Below are 13,578 nucleotides of genomic sequence, written 5' to 3' on the forward strand. Positions count from 1 at the left end.
GGGAGGGGGCCTGAGGAAGTGTGCCAAGTTTGGGGAATCGGGGCAAAACACAAGAGCAGAAGAGTGGCCAGAAAGAAGGTGAAGGACTGGATTTGGGGCAGGCCAGCCAAAGAGCTCTGTGAACGTCAATTTCTAAGAGCTACTCAAATAAAAAATATAAATCCAACTAACACAGCCAGTAGCATCTCCTTACATAACTTTTAAAACCTAAATTGGTCCTATTCCCTTGAGATTAAGACAGTGCCCTTGAATGCTACTTTGAAAATTCTCCTGGCTGGTAATTCCAATTATGTTACATTCAGTGCGTGTAATAAGTGTCTCATTTTTAACATAAAGAGGTTTGTAATTCTTATTAATAGAAAATCAAGTTCCTTTCAATCCCATGTTGAACAGATATTTAAAGAAAATTGACCTATTTATGCATCACCAAATTCCTGGCCTTCTGAGAATGCGCAGCTGTCTCCTTCTAACCCTGGTTGGAGGCCTTCAGGTGCCCTCTCCCTGGTAGAAATGGGACTGTTCCATCAGGCTGGGTGGGCTGAAAACGCTGGTTTCTGTGTGCCCCCAGAAGACAGGACATTCAATGAAGTACTGTCAGTTTTGTGTTCGGCGCCCCATCTATTTAGTAGGGTTTTGTTTGTTTGGTGTCTTAAAGGCAAATCAGATGATCTCTGCCTTAGAGCCACCACATTCCCCTGGGGACCTGCAAACACCGAAGACTTCCATGTCCTCTCTGGAGGGTTTTTACACATCTTCTGCATGTTGGACAGGTCCCTAAATCTGGTGTTCACAAATACAGTTTCTCTATGATGGCAGCGTCCTGCACGAAGTCAAGTGTAAACTTTATTTTTTTTAAAGGCTTTATTTGTTTATTTATTTATTTTAGAGAGAAGGTAAGGGAGGGAGAGAGGGAGATAAACATCAATCGTTTTCCTCTCCTCTGCACCAGGCACTGGGCCCTGACTGAACTGGTGACCCTTTGCTTCTCGCGATAACGCCCAACCAACCGAGCCACAGAGGTGAGGGACATGTATACTCTTCAGCCAGGGACAGTACTTTTCACCTCTGTACTGGGCTCTGACTCAGTCTTCAGCGTGATCCCGCCCAGACTCTAGGTACAGGACCCTGAGCGAAGGGTCAACAGTGCAAAGGTCAAAAGGCAGTTGGTTGAACAAATGTACAAAAAAGCCTGAGAAGAGGTCACTGGACCTCGGTTACCTTGACGACTTCAGCCAGAGAGCCAAGATTTGCGGACAGCCGCCAGAGGCCGCTTTCTATCCCCCGGCCTCCCTTTGATTTACCTCCGCCCGAGTCTCCCTAGTGGTAGAATGCAGACGTCGACACAGACGCCGACGCGGTTCCTATGGATACGACTTCCCAAGAGGCCTAGGATGTTGTGGTCCTCTTAGCCAATCAGAGAGGCGAAGTCGCCTCACAGTGGGCCAATGGACTGCGAGGCCAGGGCCCGCGACGGTTAAACGGGGCTGGCCCTGGGGCTGCCGGCCTTGTGACTTAGAGGGGTCTCCGTGTCCGGAGTGTAGCTCCGCGTTTGCTGCGCGATCTGCGGAGCGATCTGTAGGAGCCCTGCGGCGGGCCCTGCCATGCCGACGCGGGTGGAAGACTACGAGGTGCTGCACACCATCGGCACGGGCTCCTACGGCCGCTGCCAGAAGATCCGGAGGAAGAGCGACGGCAAGGTGAGCGCGGGCACCTTCCCTGTCCCCGCCCCTGCTGCTGTTTCACCAGCCGATGGCGGTGATCTGTGACACAGTACTGGGTCTTTCCAGGGATGGGAGACTGCGTCCCTTGGTATATGTACGTTTCTGTATTTTTCGCTTTCGCTTCCATTTCCTTCCTCTTCTTCCTGCTTTGACATACTAAGGGCCTTCCATTGGTGCCAGGTAGGTGACTCCAGAGCTATTTTTATTCGTATTCATTTATTTTTGAAATCAGAACATTTTCATTGATTTATTGATGAGAGAGAGAAACCTCGATTTGTTCCACTTATTTATGCATCCATTGGTTGCTTCTTGTACGTGCCTTGACCTAGACCAAACCTGCAACTTTGGTGTACTGGGAGGACGCTCCAACCAACCAGCTGAGCGACCAGCCAGGGTTCCTGAGCTATTTTTGAAGAATAGAACTCTGGGACAGGAGAAAGGGCAGGACCACAAGAAGAACCTGGGACTTTATGAGCAGTCAGTGCTTATTTGAGATCCCCTTTATTCTGATCATTGGCTTCATATTTCCCCTGTGCGGCGGTAGACTTTATTCAGAAAGAAACAAGGGAGAAGAAACTGCCCGTCTGATGGGGAGGGATCTTGGCTCAGGTCTTTCACCCGGAAGAGCTTTGCTGGTTGGAATGGTCAGGGACTTGGATTGCTGCTCTCCCACCTTTGACCAAAGAACCATTGCCAACCTCCCCCAAAGCAGAGGGAGGCCTAAGGTGCCTCATCTCCCTCTCTCCTGTCACGTTATTTCCTGGTTAAAAATTAGAGGACGATTATGGAAATAAACTTAGGGGTCCTTAAGTTCATGGCACTAAATTAGATGATAAATGACGGTGTGATCTCTTTAATAGAGAAGTAATTTCCTACAATTTTACACTTTGGAGCTTGCATTCTTTGTTTTTGACTGTAATGAATCCAGTCTTGTCTTGGATGTTTGTATTTCAGATATTAGTTTGGAAAGAACTTGACTATGGCTCCATGACAGAAGCTGAGAAACAAATGCTGGTTTCTGAAGTGAATTTGCTTCGTGAACTGAAACATCCAAACATCGTCCGTTACTATGACCGAATCATTGACCGAACTAACACAACACTGTACATTGTGATGGAATATTGTGAGGGAGGGGACCTGGCCAGTGTAATTACAAAGGGAACCAAGGAACGGTAAGTTAATTAAAGAAATTTTTTAAATGTATTTATTTATTTACTTTTAGAGAGAGGGAAAGGGAGGGAGAAAGAGAGGGAGAGAAAGTCAATGTGCAAGAGAAACATCAATCAGTTGCCTCTCTTATGCCCTCAACCTGGTACCTGGCCTTCAACCTAGGCATGTGCCCTGACCAAGAATCAACCAGGCCTCCTTCTTGGTCTGTGGGTCAATTCCCAACCCACTGAGCTACACCAGTCAGGGCAGGTAAGTTAATCTTTTCAATGTAAGCTGAAAATGGGCCTGGTTTTGCTTTTGTTAAGCATCCTGTTTTGGCGTCAGGGTCAAAGTACTTAGCGATGTGGAAGAGTCTTCTTGTATTTGCGGGGTCCACAGAACTTTAGGAAATGCCTTGTGAATCAATGTGATTCCCATCAAAATATGATACCTCCCTATTTGTACACTTGAAAACTAGGTAATTCATTGCCCCAGCTGTGCCATGGTTTGGTTCAGAGGTCACATGCTGTGTAACTGCTTTGGTTTCAGACAGTACTTAGATGAGGAGTTTGTTCTTCGAGTGATGACTCAGTTGACTCTAGCCCTGAAGGAATGTCACAGACGCAGTGATGGCGGTCACACCGTGCTACATCGGGATCTGAAACCAGCCAATGTTTTCCTGGATGGCAAGCAAAATGTTAAGCTTGGAGACTTTGGGCTGGCTAGAATATTAAACCACGATACGAGTTTTGCAAAAACATTTGTTGGCACACCTTATTACATGTCTCCTGTAAGTATTTCAGAATTGAGGTAGTCTAAACCTTTGAATGCTAAGTACTCAAATGCAGGGAAAATGAGGTTTTTGTTTATTTTTGTGTTCAGTAATATCCAGTAGCCACGAATTAATAACACTTTCATTTTAAATTTACGTTTTTTTCCAAATGGACCGCCAGACCATTAAACTCCTCTAGATCAGCAATTCGAGTCAGGCTTTGATTGAATGGCTGCCCTGTGCTAAATTCTGGGATTACAGAGATGGAATAGGCTTTGCCTCTGGCCTCAAGAGCTGTGCTCCCTGAGGTGCCATAGGTCCTGTGTACCACCTTGGACTCATCTGGAGTATCTGTTCAAAATGCAGAGTCCTGGGCCCCAAGCCCCAATCTGGCGAATTAGGATCTCTGGGCTGGTCCTTGCGCTCTGTTTCCTTCTGCTTTTCAGTTTGGGCTCTGCGTTTTAACAGACTCTCCAGAGAGGATTCTTCTGCATGGAGATTCGGGGCTCAGGAGGTCACTCACTTCAGATGATATGTTTTTACACTGTGAACTTTTTGTATTCCTTCTTTGTTGTTGCCTTTTCCTACAAGGCAGCTGCGGAGTCCATCTACCTTTCTGTTTCCTCTGTTGCTGGATAACATTTTGTTCCCAAAATTCTAAGGAGCGCTGCGATGCATATGAATTATTCTGTTCTTTTTGGTTATTTCCTTGGCGGCTAGATCTCAAAATGAAACTGCTAGGTCAAAGGGCATGAACCGTTTATGGCTCTCTAGATATTGCCTGAGGATAGCTTTGAGGAGTTGGAATCAATAAGGGATAGTGCCAGCGGGTTGCATCTGAAATCTGAGCAAATGAAGGTAGGAAAGGGGTTGATTGTTTTCAGCAGTTTGCAAACACTGCCAGGCTTTTCTCATCGTCTTTAGTTCTGTTAGTTGATCTGACCACAGCATACAGCTTTGCGTTAATGATTTTGTTTTTCTCTCAGGCTAGACACGGCCAGAGCAGTGTCGTTTTCTCCCTGGATCGAATTCCAAAGGGAACACCTCTACCACAAAGGAAAACTGTCCCAGAACGGGTTCTGGGAAAATGTGAAACCTGCACAATTCTTTGTTCCTCTTCCCTCCCGCCCTTGTAATTAGAGCTGCTCAGCCTCCCCTAAGGTGCCAGGAAAGGGTGTCAGACTCACCCTTTAAAGTACTAAGGAGCCTCCTGAAGATTTTGGTCCTTTCCTCTCTGCCCTCTGTTGAGAATAAGAGCTTTGGCTGGCTGCTGTTACTGCAAGTGTGGAAGAAAGGCAAACAACTGAAATAGGAAATGAGAACATTAAATAGTATAGTTTCTATAGTAGACTAAGGGAAAAATACAAATGAATAGTTCAATTAGCCATTTATGTCTACATCCATTTAAATTTAAGTGGGCTAGATGTATGTATTGGTTATTCTGGAATTTTCCCTGGTCCTTTTAAAAAGGGGTTTCTAGATTACAAATGTCAGGAGGGTAGAGGCCTCTCATATTCACCTTTGAGTTGTCAGTGCCTTGCCCACAGTGACAGTGCACATTTGTGACGAAAGAATAAGTGACAAAGTGTGTAAGGATAGAGTCATTCTCTTTTTCCATTATAAATCTGAAGATAAAATATAAAGTATATGTTTTAGGACAAAATAATCTTTAAATTCCTCCCACTTTCTTTCCTTCTCCCCCCGAAGGAACAGATGAGTCGTATGTCCTACAATGAGAAATCGGACATCTGGTCACTAGGCTGTTTGCTGTATGAACTGTGTGCGCTAATGTGAGTACATTGGAGACCGTTCGGGTGAGGTTTAGTTGCGGGGGTTTGTCGCCCTTCACTGGCTTCCGCTGTCTGGCCATCCATGCATATTCAAGCATGGAAAGAATCGTACCTTGGGTTTCAGTGAATGTACATGGACTGGTAAAAAAATTAATAATATAATCTCTGAGGCTGGATCTTGAGTTGTTTGCGCTTCTAACCCGGTCAGATGCTTCCTTGTCAGACTGGCGCTCAGCTTCAGGGGGGAGCAGTAGGTCAGGCTGTGGGAGAGATGGAACGGAGACCTGGAGACTAAGAGAGCCTCCAGTTTTCTCTCTTTTCTTTTCACTTTCTCCCTCCTAAGCTACTCCGTAGAGCAGTGATTCTCAACCAGGGAGCGTGAAGTGATTTTGCCCTGCATGGGGCATATGACAATGTCTGAAGACATTTTTTGATGTCACAACCAGGGAGAGCTGCCGGCATCTGTGGAGGGAGGCCAGCGATGCTGAAAAGCCTAGCGATACTAAAACGCACAGGACAGTCCCCTGAACAAGGAATTACACGGCCCCAGATGTCGGTAGGGCCCAGGTCGGAAAACTTAGCTGTAGAAGAAACTCCCCCTGACGTGGAAACATAAACATGCAGAACCTGGAGAACCATGCATTTCCATGCAGAACCTGGAGCTTAAATTGTGCTCTTGATTCGTTTCCTAATATATTTCCATTTTCACATTATTTTTTTTCTTCTTCCAGGCCTCCATTTACAGCTTTCAACCAGAAAGAATTAGCTGGGAAGATCCGAGAAGGCAAATTCAGGCGAATTCCGTATCGTTACTCTGATGAATTGAATGACATTATTACAAGGATGTTAAATTTAAAGGTAAGGACTATTTTATCTGTTTCTATCTCTCGGTTAAGTTTTGGGAGTATGTGTTCTCTCTCGTAGAGCAATGAGACTGAAGAAGCATTAAATACATTTCCTTAGGTAGATCTGCTTCGTTAACACAAGTGAAAACGTATAAATTTGGCAACCCACGCGTCCTTGCTGGCCTCCCCTCTGTGCCGTCTTTGTCTTCTCCCACTCGCTGCCGTGCTAACAGATGTTGGCAGCAAGAGAATCTGCCGACAGCATGGGATCCTCAGTTCCCCTTGTCCCTCCCTACCTCAGTGTGACAGATGGAACGGAAGGGGCCACAAATGAGACTTTATTATTCTAGCTCCAATTGAGAGATTAGAGACCAAAGATAGGGGTGTATATGGAGGGAGGGGTGGCTAAAAAGAATAGGGGGAAATAATTCTGGGAGATTATGGAGGCAAAACCTGGCCGTGGGGCAGTGAGGGAGAGGTTCGAGTGATCGGGCTGATGTGAAAGTTGAAGGCTGCAGGGCTGCAGGGCTGTAGGAACGGCACCGGTGAGGGCATGGGATTAGGGCTGTGAGAATATCCTGCTCCCTGCAGTTTAGAGAGGCCCTCAACGGACCCCAGCAATGCTACCGAGCACCCACACGGGGATGGAAACTTCTAGGCCACAGGTGGCAAGCACAAGGCCTGAGGGCCCAATCCAGCTCTCCACCTTGTTTTATCCAGCCCGGCACCTTATTTCTGCCCAGCGGCAGCACCGAGCTCCTTGCCCCTAGTGGAGGAGTAGTTACATCTGTACAGTCCTAAAATTACATTCGGCCCTTTGAAGGCAACCACGAGGCTGATGTGGCCTCCAGTGAAAACCGGAGTTTGACACCCCTGTTCTGGGCTGAAGTAGGGAGAAAGGTAAGTAAAAACCTGCATTACCACGTGGACCCAGAACCCCACAGTAAAAGCCACCAGTGAACTTATTCTTCCAGGTGTGAACGAGTCCTTCCTTTTGCCCTGGAAACATATGCCCTTTTAATGCGACCGCTCTTTCAGGATGAGTGTTCCGTTACGAACTCTGTGACACTGAGCGTCTTCTCCCCAGGATTACCATCGGCCTTCTGTCGACGAGATTCTGGAGAGCCCTTTGATAGCAGACTTGGTTGCAGAAGAGCAGAGAAGAAATCCCGAGAGGAAGGGGCGACGGCTGGGAGAACCCGAAAAGCTGCAGGAGTCCAGCCCCGTGTTCAGTGAGCTGAAGCTGAAGGAAGCGCAGCTGCAGGAGCGAGAGCGGGCGCTCAGAGCGAGGGAGGAGCGGCTGGAGCGTAAGTCTGACCGAGGGGCGGGGCGGAGGGGGCTGCCCAGGGCGGCTGTGACATGTGCGAGGTCTGGTGGAGTGACTGACTCTCTTAGACCATTCTTACGAATCCTCGAGAAGCAAAAATATGTTGTATAGAATAGGACATCACACTTTCTGGTATCTTCCCGTTGCGCTGACCCTTTCTCTGAGATCAGCCGCTCTCACCGCATTGCTGGGCTCTTCCCTGTGGGGCCCTAACATAGTAGGGGCTGTACCTTACCGTAGACTTTGTGTACGTTAATGTATACATTCGACTTTGATGTAGCCATTATACTTTACTGTTGTTACCTTTCTTTCTGTTTCTTAATGTATATACCCTACAGCTTTTTCATGGTGAGGGTAGATCTCAGAATTCGCTACCTTCCATAATAACCATTACTTCTGCCTTCTGATGTGGCTGATCTCCCATAGTCCAGGTCTAAAACCCCACAGTGTATAGAGAACTGAATGTGCTCAGGCAATTCAGTGATGTGGACACAAGATATTCCAGGTTCATAAATACTCTGATGGCTGCTAACTGATGAGGTGCCAGCTAGTTGTCGATGTTGAAAGTGTGTCTGTTCTACTAAGGTGACAGCTGCTGCCAGGATTTCTCGAGGTAGCACAGCAGCGAGGGGCTGTCCCCTGCCCCCCTCAGGGCTCACCTGATTTCGCTTCTGCAGCTTTAAGCACAGTGCAGACTTCGCAGTTTTTTCTGTTTACACGTACTTGCGAAGCGTCCGATGCGTTCAGTGATGGTTTACATCCTTCTGACAATGGTGCTGCGTGGTGACAGATGCTCTCTATGGAGTTACCACGGGGGCTCACCCAGAAACCTTTCTGGGCTCTTCTGTCAAAAGAATTCTGTGGAAAAAAAACCATAGAGATGAAAACTTTCTATTGAGATTTCCCCTAATGTTTGTAATTTCGTTTAGCAACCGAAATCTGAACTTTCTGAATTGCGAGCCGTGAGTAAATAACAGCCTGGGTTGTTGATGTCAAGAAGTGCCTCCTGGTTGAGCTGCGGTTTTTGCCTCTCTCTCTGGTGGCTGCCGTTCACCCAGAAGAAGGAGGGGTTGTACTGTGAGGCTGGGTAATGCCCCGAAAACCGGAAAGTGACCTGTGGCTCATTTTCAGTGATGAGCATTCGCGTTTTGTTCTCCCAAGTGAGCTCCTCCTGCACAACCTGACCAAAGGCCGAGCTAACTTTGTATGTGTGCTCACACCTGTCCTTACGGGAACACCTTGGACAAGACCACTGTGCCACGAGCCAGCACGACCTGGGCGTGCAGCAAGAACCCTTTCACACAGCGTCACCGCCCGGGGCAGGCGGGCTTAGTGACTAGGAAAAATGGCAAAGTTAGCAAATGGAAATCGTTTCATGCCCAGAGCCAGCTGTTAACTTTTTCTTTCTGGTTCCATTCCCTTTCTACAGAGAAGGAACGTGAGCTTTGTGTCCGAGAGAGGCTGGCGGAGGACAAGGTGGCGAGAGCGGAGAGCCTGCTGAAGAGTTACAGCCTGCTGAAGGGGCAGAAGCCGCTCTCTCTGGCGAGTGGGCCCGGTATGAGAATCAGCTCGCAGACAGGGCCTGTGCCACTGAGGAAGGGGGCGCCAGTGTGGCCTGCAGGGCTGTGGTGGCCCTCTTACTTGACAAAGTGTCAGTGTTAAGATAGAGCGACAGGAGTCCAGCAGGAGTAACATCTGCTTGAGTGCGGTCGGGAGGGCAATAATATGGGTGTAATAATTTATAGGTTTAACTTGAACATTTCACCTAAAATGTCGTCTGGTGTGCTTGAGAGGGATATGGTTATGTTACAGAATTGCATGCTTGCGCTTTTGTAATAAAACAGGGCGTTGTTTGTGCCGGACCCTGTGTGCATGGAGTGGAAAGAGCGTAGTTATAGCCGAGGTTCACTTACTGGGCTCATGGGCCTGAAGCTGTGAGTCCTGATGATTTCATCTTCAGATTTATTTACCTTATCAAACGATGTGTTTATTAGTATTTGGTGTTTACTGTTTAAAATTAAGACATTTTTGAAAATGCTGTTGTGCATTTTAGATTTTTCTCTGGGTGTATCATGAAAAGTCTACATTTCTCTCCTTTCCGAGGAAAATTCTAACATTTTCCTCTTGGCGCGTACCACACCCTTCCTAGAGAGTACAGCTAGAGATGAGCGATAAGCCAACCACAGAATAGGCCATCGCTTTTGGATCTTTACTAAGTCCTGTTCGAATTGAAACATTATTTGTCCAAATTCCGTTGTTCCCCACCTCCCCGTGCTCTGTGTGTGTGTAGACAGGGTCTCGCCCATCCCTCCCCAGGACCCTGTCTCGGCCAGAGCTGCCCTGCGCTCTGCCCTAGTGACGCAGGGCTGGTGCGCATGCATGTTGAGTGGCCGACTCAACGGGGTTCTCCATTTCACGGCGGCCCTAAAACTCATTGAATCTACTCTATGAAGAATGCAAAGTGTTCCATCTTTCCTTTTGATTTCTTTATCACACAAATTATTTTGAAAAATTTTTTGTTTTCAAAATCGAGTACTTGAATCTTCCATTGAAACGTATTCAGAGCTCTGATGCCTTCCTCACACTGTGCAGGGCAGCATGTGTGAAGGCTCCTGTTTCCATCTGGAGTAAACGGAGACAGAACCTGGTCACTTCAGTGGGAACGACAGCATTCTGTGAATAGAACAGACAAAAAGTGCTTAAGTTAGTGTGAGGGTTACAATAACTTCATAGTGAAGAGTGATGGGAAGCAAACTCCCAATAAAAGTGAATGAAACAAAGATTATATAAAACTTAGGCTTCATCTCTGTCGAAAGATTTTCTTTCCTTTTTCTCAATATTGCTATCTACCATTCCGATATTTTTAAAGTATTTATTTCAGCTCTTCTTAGATTCCACACTGCCATTCGTAAAGACAGAGTAGACTTAAATCATGACTCTAGCGATAGAGGGGGGAGAAATTTTTATCTGGATGAGTTTCACGCATGAGACCCATTGCTAGGAATTACTGAAGGCCCCGCTGGGGGTGGCTCTCCCAGTGAAAGACTTTGTTTACGTCTTGCCTTGAGAATCTAGGAGCAAAGGATGAAGGCACTAGAGAGGTATCCTGTACATGGTTGGGTATAGGACCTACCTGTCTGCAAATCACAGCAGATACTTGAAATGAGCCACAGGAATGGGATGCAGTATCCACCGGGACTTGGAGACACTGTGACGTACTGAGCGCAGAAAGTACTGAGTGTTTGGGGCCCTAACACAGGCAACAGAGCGGTGGGAGGGGGCACCACTGTGCGGATGGGAATACCTCGGGTATGGGGCCAGTGATGGTAGATTAGTCAGAACAGCTGGCAATCTCTCCCCGTCCTTAGGCTGGAAAATTCAGACAAGAGGAAGGCATCCTAACTGTATTAAGGTCCTCCCAGGAAGCAGCAGCATCTGCTCTTTTACAGCTTTTGTTCGTCCAGTTCATGAAATATGAGTTTTTTTCTTCTACTTAATGAAATATTGATTCTTTTCCTAAACACTCTCCATGCTTATAGAATTATCCCACTAGGCATAAAGATAGGTTCCAGATTTCAAATGTGAACTGAAAGAGTGAATATTACTGATAAGTATGATAACCATGGAGGAGGTGAACTATTCAAATAATTCAAATCCCTTTTCTGTTTCTTCCCAAAGCATTTTTCGATCTTCCGTCCTCGACGATTAAGAAGAAAGTCCATTTCGGTGGAGAGAGTAAGGAGAATGTCATGAGGGATGAGAGTTCTGAGAGTCAGCTCACTTCCAAAGCCAAATGCAAAGACCTGAAAAAAAGGCTTCATGCTGCCCAGCTGCGCGCGCAAGCCCTGTCGGACATCGAAAAAAACTACCAGCTGAAGAGCAGGCAGATTCTGGGCATGCGCTAGCCCAGCGAGAGACCCAGAGCTGTGTGTGGTGCTTAATAGTGCCGACCCCTTAAAGATTGATATTCAGCTGCTGTAGCTTGGTACACCTGGGCAGCGTGCGCCATACCTCTTGGTACAGAGGAAGCATGCTCTTTTGGAATTGCCTTTGCTGTCCTTCAGCGATAGTTGTACAAAATGTTCATACCTTTATTTCATTTTATTTTTTAAAGGAATACTTTACAGAAAGAATGACACTCTCTTTGTCGGGCTTTTAATCCTGTGCGTGATTACTACTGGAACACGAGATCTACGTTCTAAATGCTGGAGAAAATAATGCCAGGAAAAAGATCTTTCCCCGGAAGTACCACTCACTGAGAAGTTCTAAATGACTGAGTGGTGTGCTTGCAATGGTCATGTCTGGATTTAAAATTTAAAGTCTGAGGTCTTAAATATTGTAGAGCTTAGAAAACCTAAATGGAGTTGAACTGGTCACTAATGCAATCACATCTTGCTTAGAGACATCGCTGATTGATGTCCCATTGCTCTGGAGTGCAAATCTCACGTTTGGTGAAGATCCATCCCTGTGATGTGTGTTCTTTTTTTCCCCTTTTTTATTCTGTGTGTGAGCTGGCTGTCATTTCCTCATCTCTCTCTCACTAAATAAAAGAACTCTTTACTTTTCGTATGTTAGTGTCCCTTGCACTTTGACCTCTCCATTGCAGGGAGTCTGGGTGTGTGATTCCCAGGTACTGAAGGGCAGGGAGGAGAACTGGCTTCTTGCTCACTGGAGGTGCTTTCCTTCTGGTATCAATCCAGCTACGTTGGTGGTGCGTCACTGGGGGCCATTTTGCCCCCCAGGGGACATTTGCAATGTCTGCCGACATTTTAAATTGTAATGCTTGGGGAGGGTACCATTGAAGGTAGTAGGTAGAGGCCAGAGATGCTGCTAAACATCAGCCCCCACAACAAAATGTCAGTGGTGCCATGCTTGAGAAACCCGACTAACCTAAAATTTGTGGAATAGAGCCCCCACCCTTGAAGGAAACTCACTTTGGTTTTGATGGATTATCTTTAAGTCCGTTTAAGTCTGACTTTTAATAGGAATCAGCAGTCCTTATCGTGCCTATCACATACTTCATGTGGTGTTTTCCTAGCAGTGCTAATCCTTTTGGCTTAAGAAGACTAAATTACAAAGGGTTAATCATGGGAAGAAATAGCTGCTGTATTGGTTATTACAATTTACTACCGAGTTGGTAATGTAGTTCCATAAAGACAACAGATATTACCCAAACACAGTCAGAAGCTGATTACCATGCCTTTAAGGTACATCCACAGATTACCCCTCTGACCACTTCAATACAGATGTTGAGTATAGTTTGCAGGACTCAGTGCAAAATAAAAATACGGGGCTCCTTGTTCAAAAAACGGGGAACAAGTTACATTATAGACAGGTAGAAAGCCTTGTCCTGTCTTCCAAGGTCTCTCTGTTTATTGTGGTGTTAGCTATGTAATGTTCAGGGTGAAGAAAAGCCAAAATTTGGATGATTACCATGGATTTTACTACTCACCATTTATGTTGTGCAATGCCAGTTTCAAATACAGAAAGCACATTTAGTGCATGACATAATCACAGGAATTATATAATCCACACTCTGTGGCTCATTGGGGTGGGTGCCTCAAACTGGCCGGAAGAGACAGACACCCCCAGATCTCATTGACAGGCACCTGGGACCCTGACTGGTGCTTACATGGGTCCCTGTTGCTCCAGCCACTGCACCTACACACTGCCAGGCTGGAGTAGCTGAACCAGGCATCTCCCTCTTCCCCGGGTCCACTGTCCCTGCCCATGGTGAACAGGTCACCCACGAGGATCTTTACACCTCCAAGTTATTTTGGCTCAGAGTACTGGGTTGTCCCTGCCAGGGTAGGGCCTCCAGCTAGCCACCCACCAACAGTGCCACAGGGCTGGCAGTCCCAGGAGTGGGGAAAGGCATCGGCGTGGCAGGGGTTGGGGGGACAGTGCAGCTGCTGCCATGCGCTGCCCTGCCCTGAGATGCTTTGGGCACAGGGGCTCAGCCCTGAGCAGTGCC

General features: G+C 46.7%; 1 protein-coding gene across 1 annotated transcript; it reads left to right on the forward strand.

Annotated features, from left to right (window-relative positions):
- The first annotated feature begins 1,477 nt into the window (after window positions 1–1,477).
- On the forward strand, window positions 1,478–12,169 carry NEK2 (NIMA related kinase 2). The gene is made up of 8 exons (XM_037027615.1): window positions 1,478–1,697; window positions 2,676–2,893; window positions 3,420–3,660; window positions 5,350–5,432; window positions 6,164–6,290; window positions 7,365–7,584; window positions 9,034–9,159; window positions 11,283–12,169. The coding sequence occupies exons 1-8, from the start codon at window positions 1,602–1,604 to the stop codon at window positions 11,507–11,509; spliced, it is 1,338 nt and encodes a 445-aa protein (XP_036883510.1). The 5' UTR covers window positions 1,478–1,601; the 3' UTR covers window positions 11,510–12,169.
- Window positions 12,170–13,578: the final 1,409 nt, after the last annotated feature.

The sequence above is a fragment of the Sturnira hondurensis genome, unplaced genomic scaffold (genome assembly GCF_014824575.4).
Source record: "Sturnira hondurensis isolate 20B ecotype Veracruz unplaced genomic scaffold, ASM1482457v3 Scaffold0019216, whole genome shotgun sequence".
In the NCBI taxonomy this organism is placed as follows: Eukaryota; Metazoa; Chordata; class Mammalia; order Chiroptera; family Phyllostomidae; genus Sturnira; species Sturnira hondurensis.

What these genes read in the sequence shown, in the direction of transcription:
- NEK2 (XM_037027615.1), top strand. Translation starts at nt 1,602, where the DNA reads ATGCCGACGCGGGTGGAAGACTACGAGGTGCTGCACACCATCGGCACG. An exon ending in CAAGGATGTTAAATTTAAAG is followed by an intron (nt 6,291 to 7,364) that starts GTAAGGACTATT and finishes TCTTCTCCCCAG; the next exon opens with GATTACCATCGGCCTTCTGT. An exon ending in CTCTCTGGCGAGTGGGCCCG is followed by an intron (nt 9,160 to 11,282) that starts GTATGAGAATCA and finishes TTCTTCCCAAAG; the next exon opens with CATTTTTCGATCTTCCGTCC.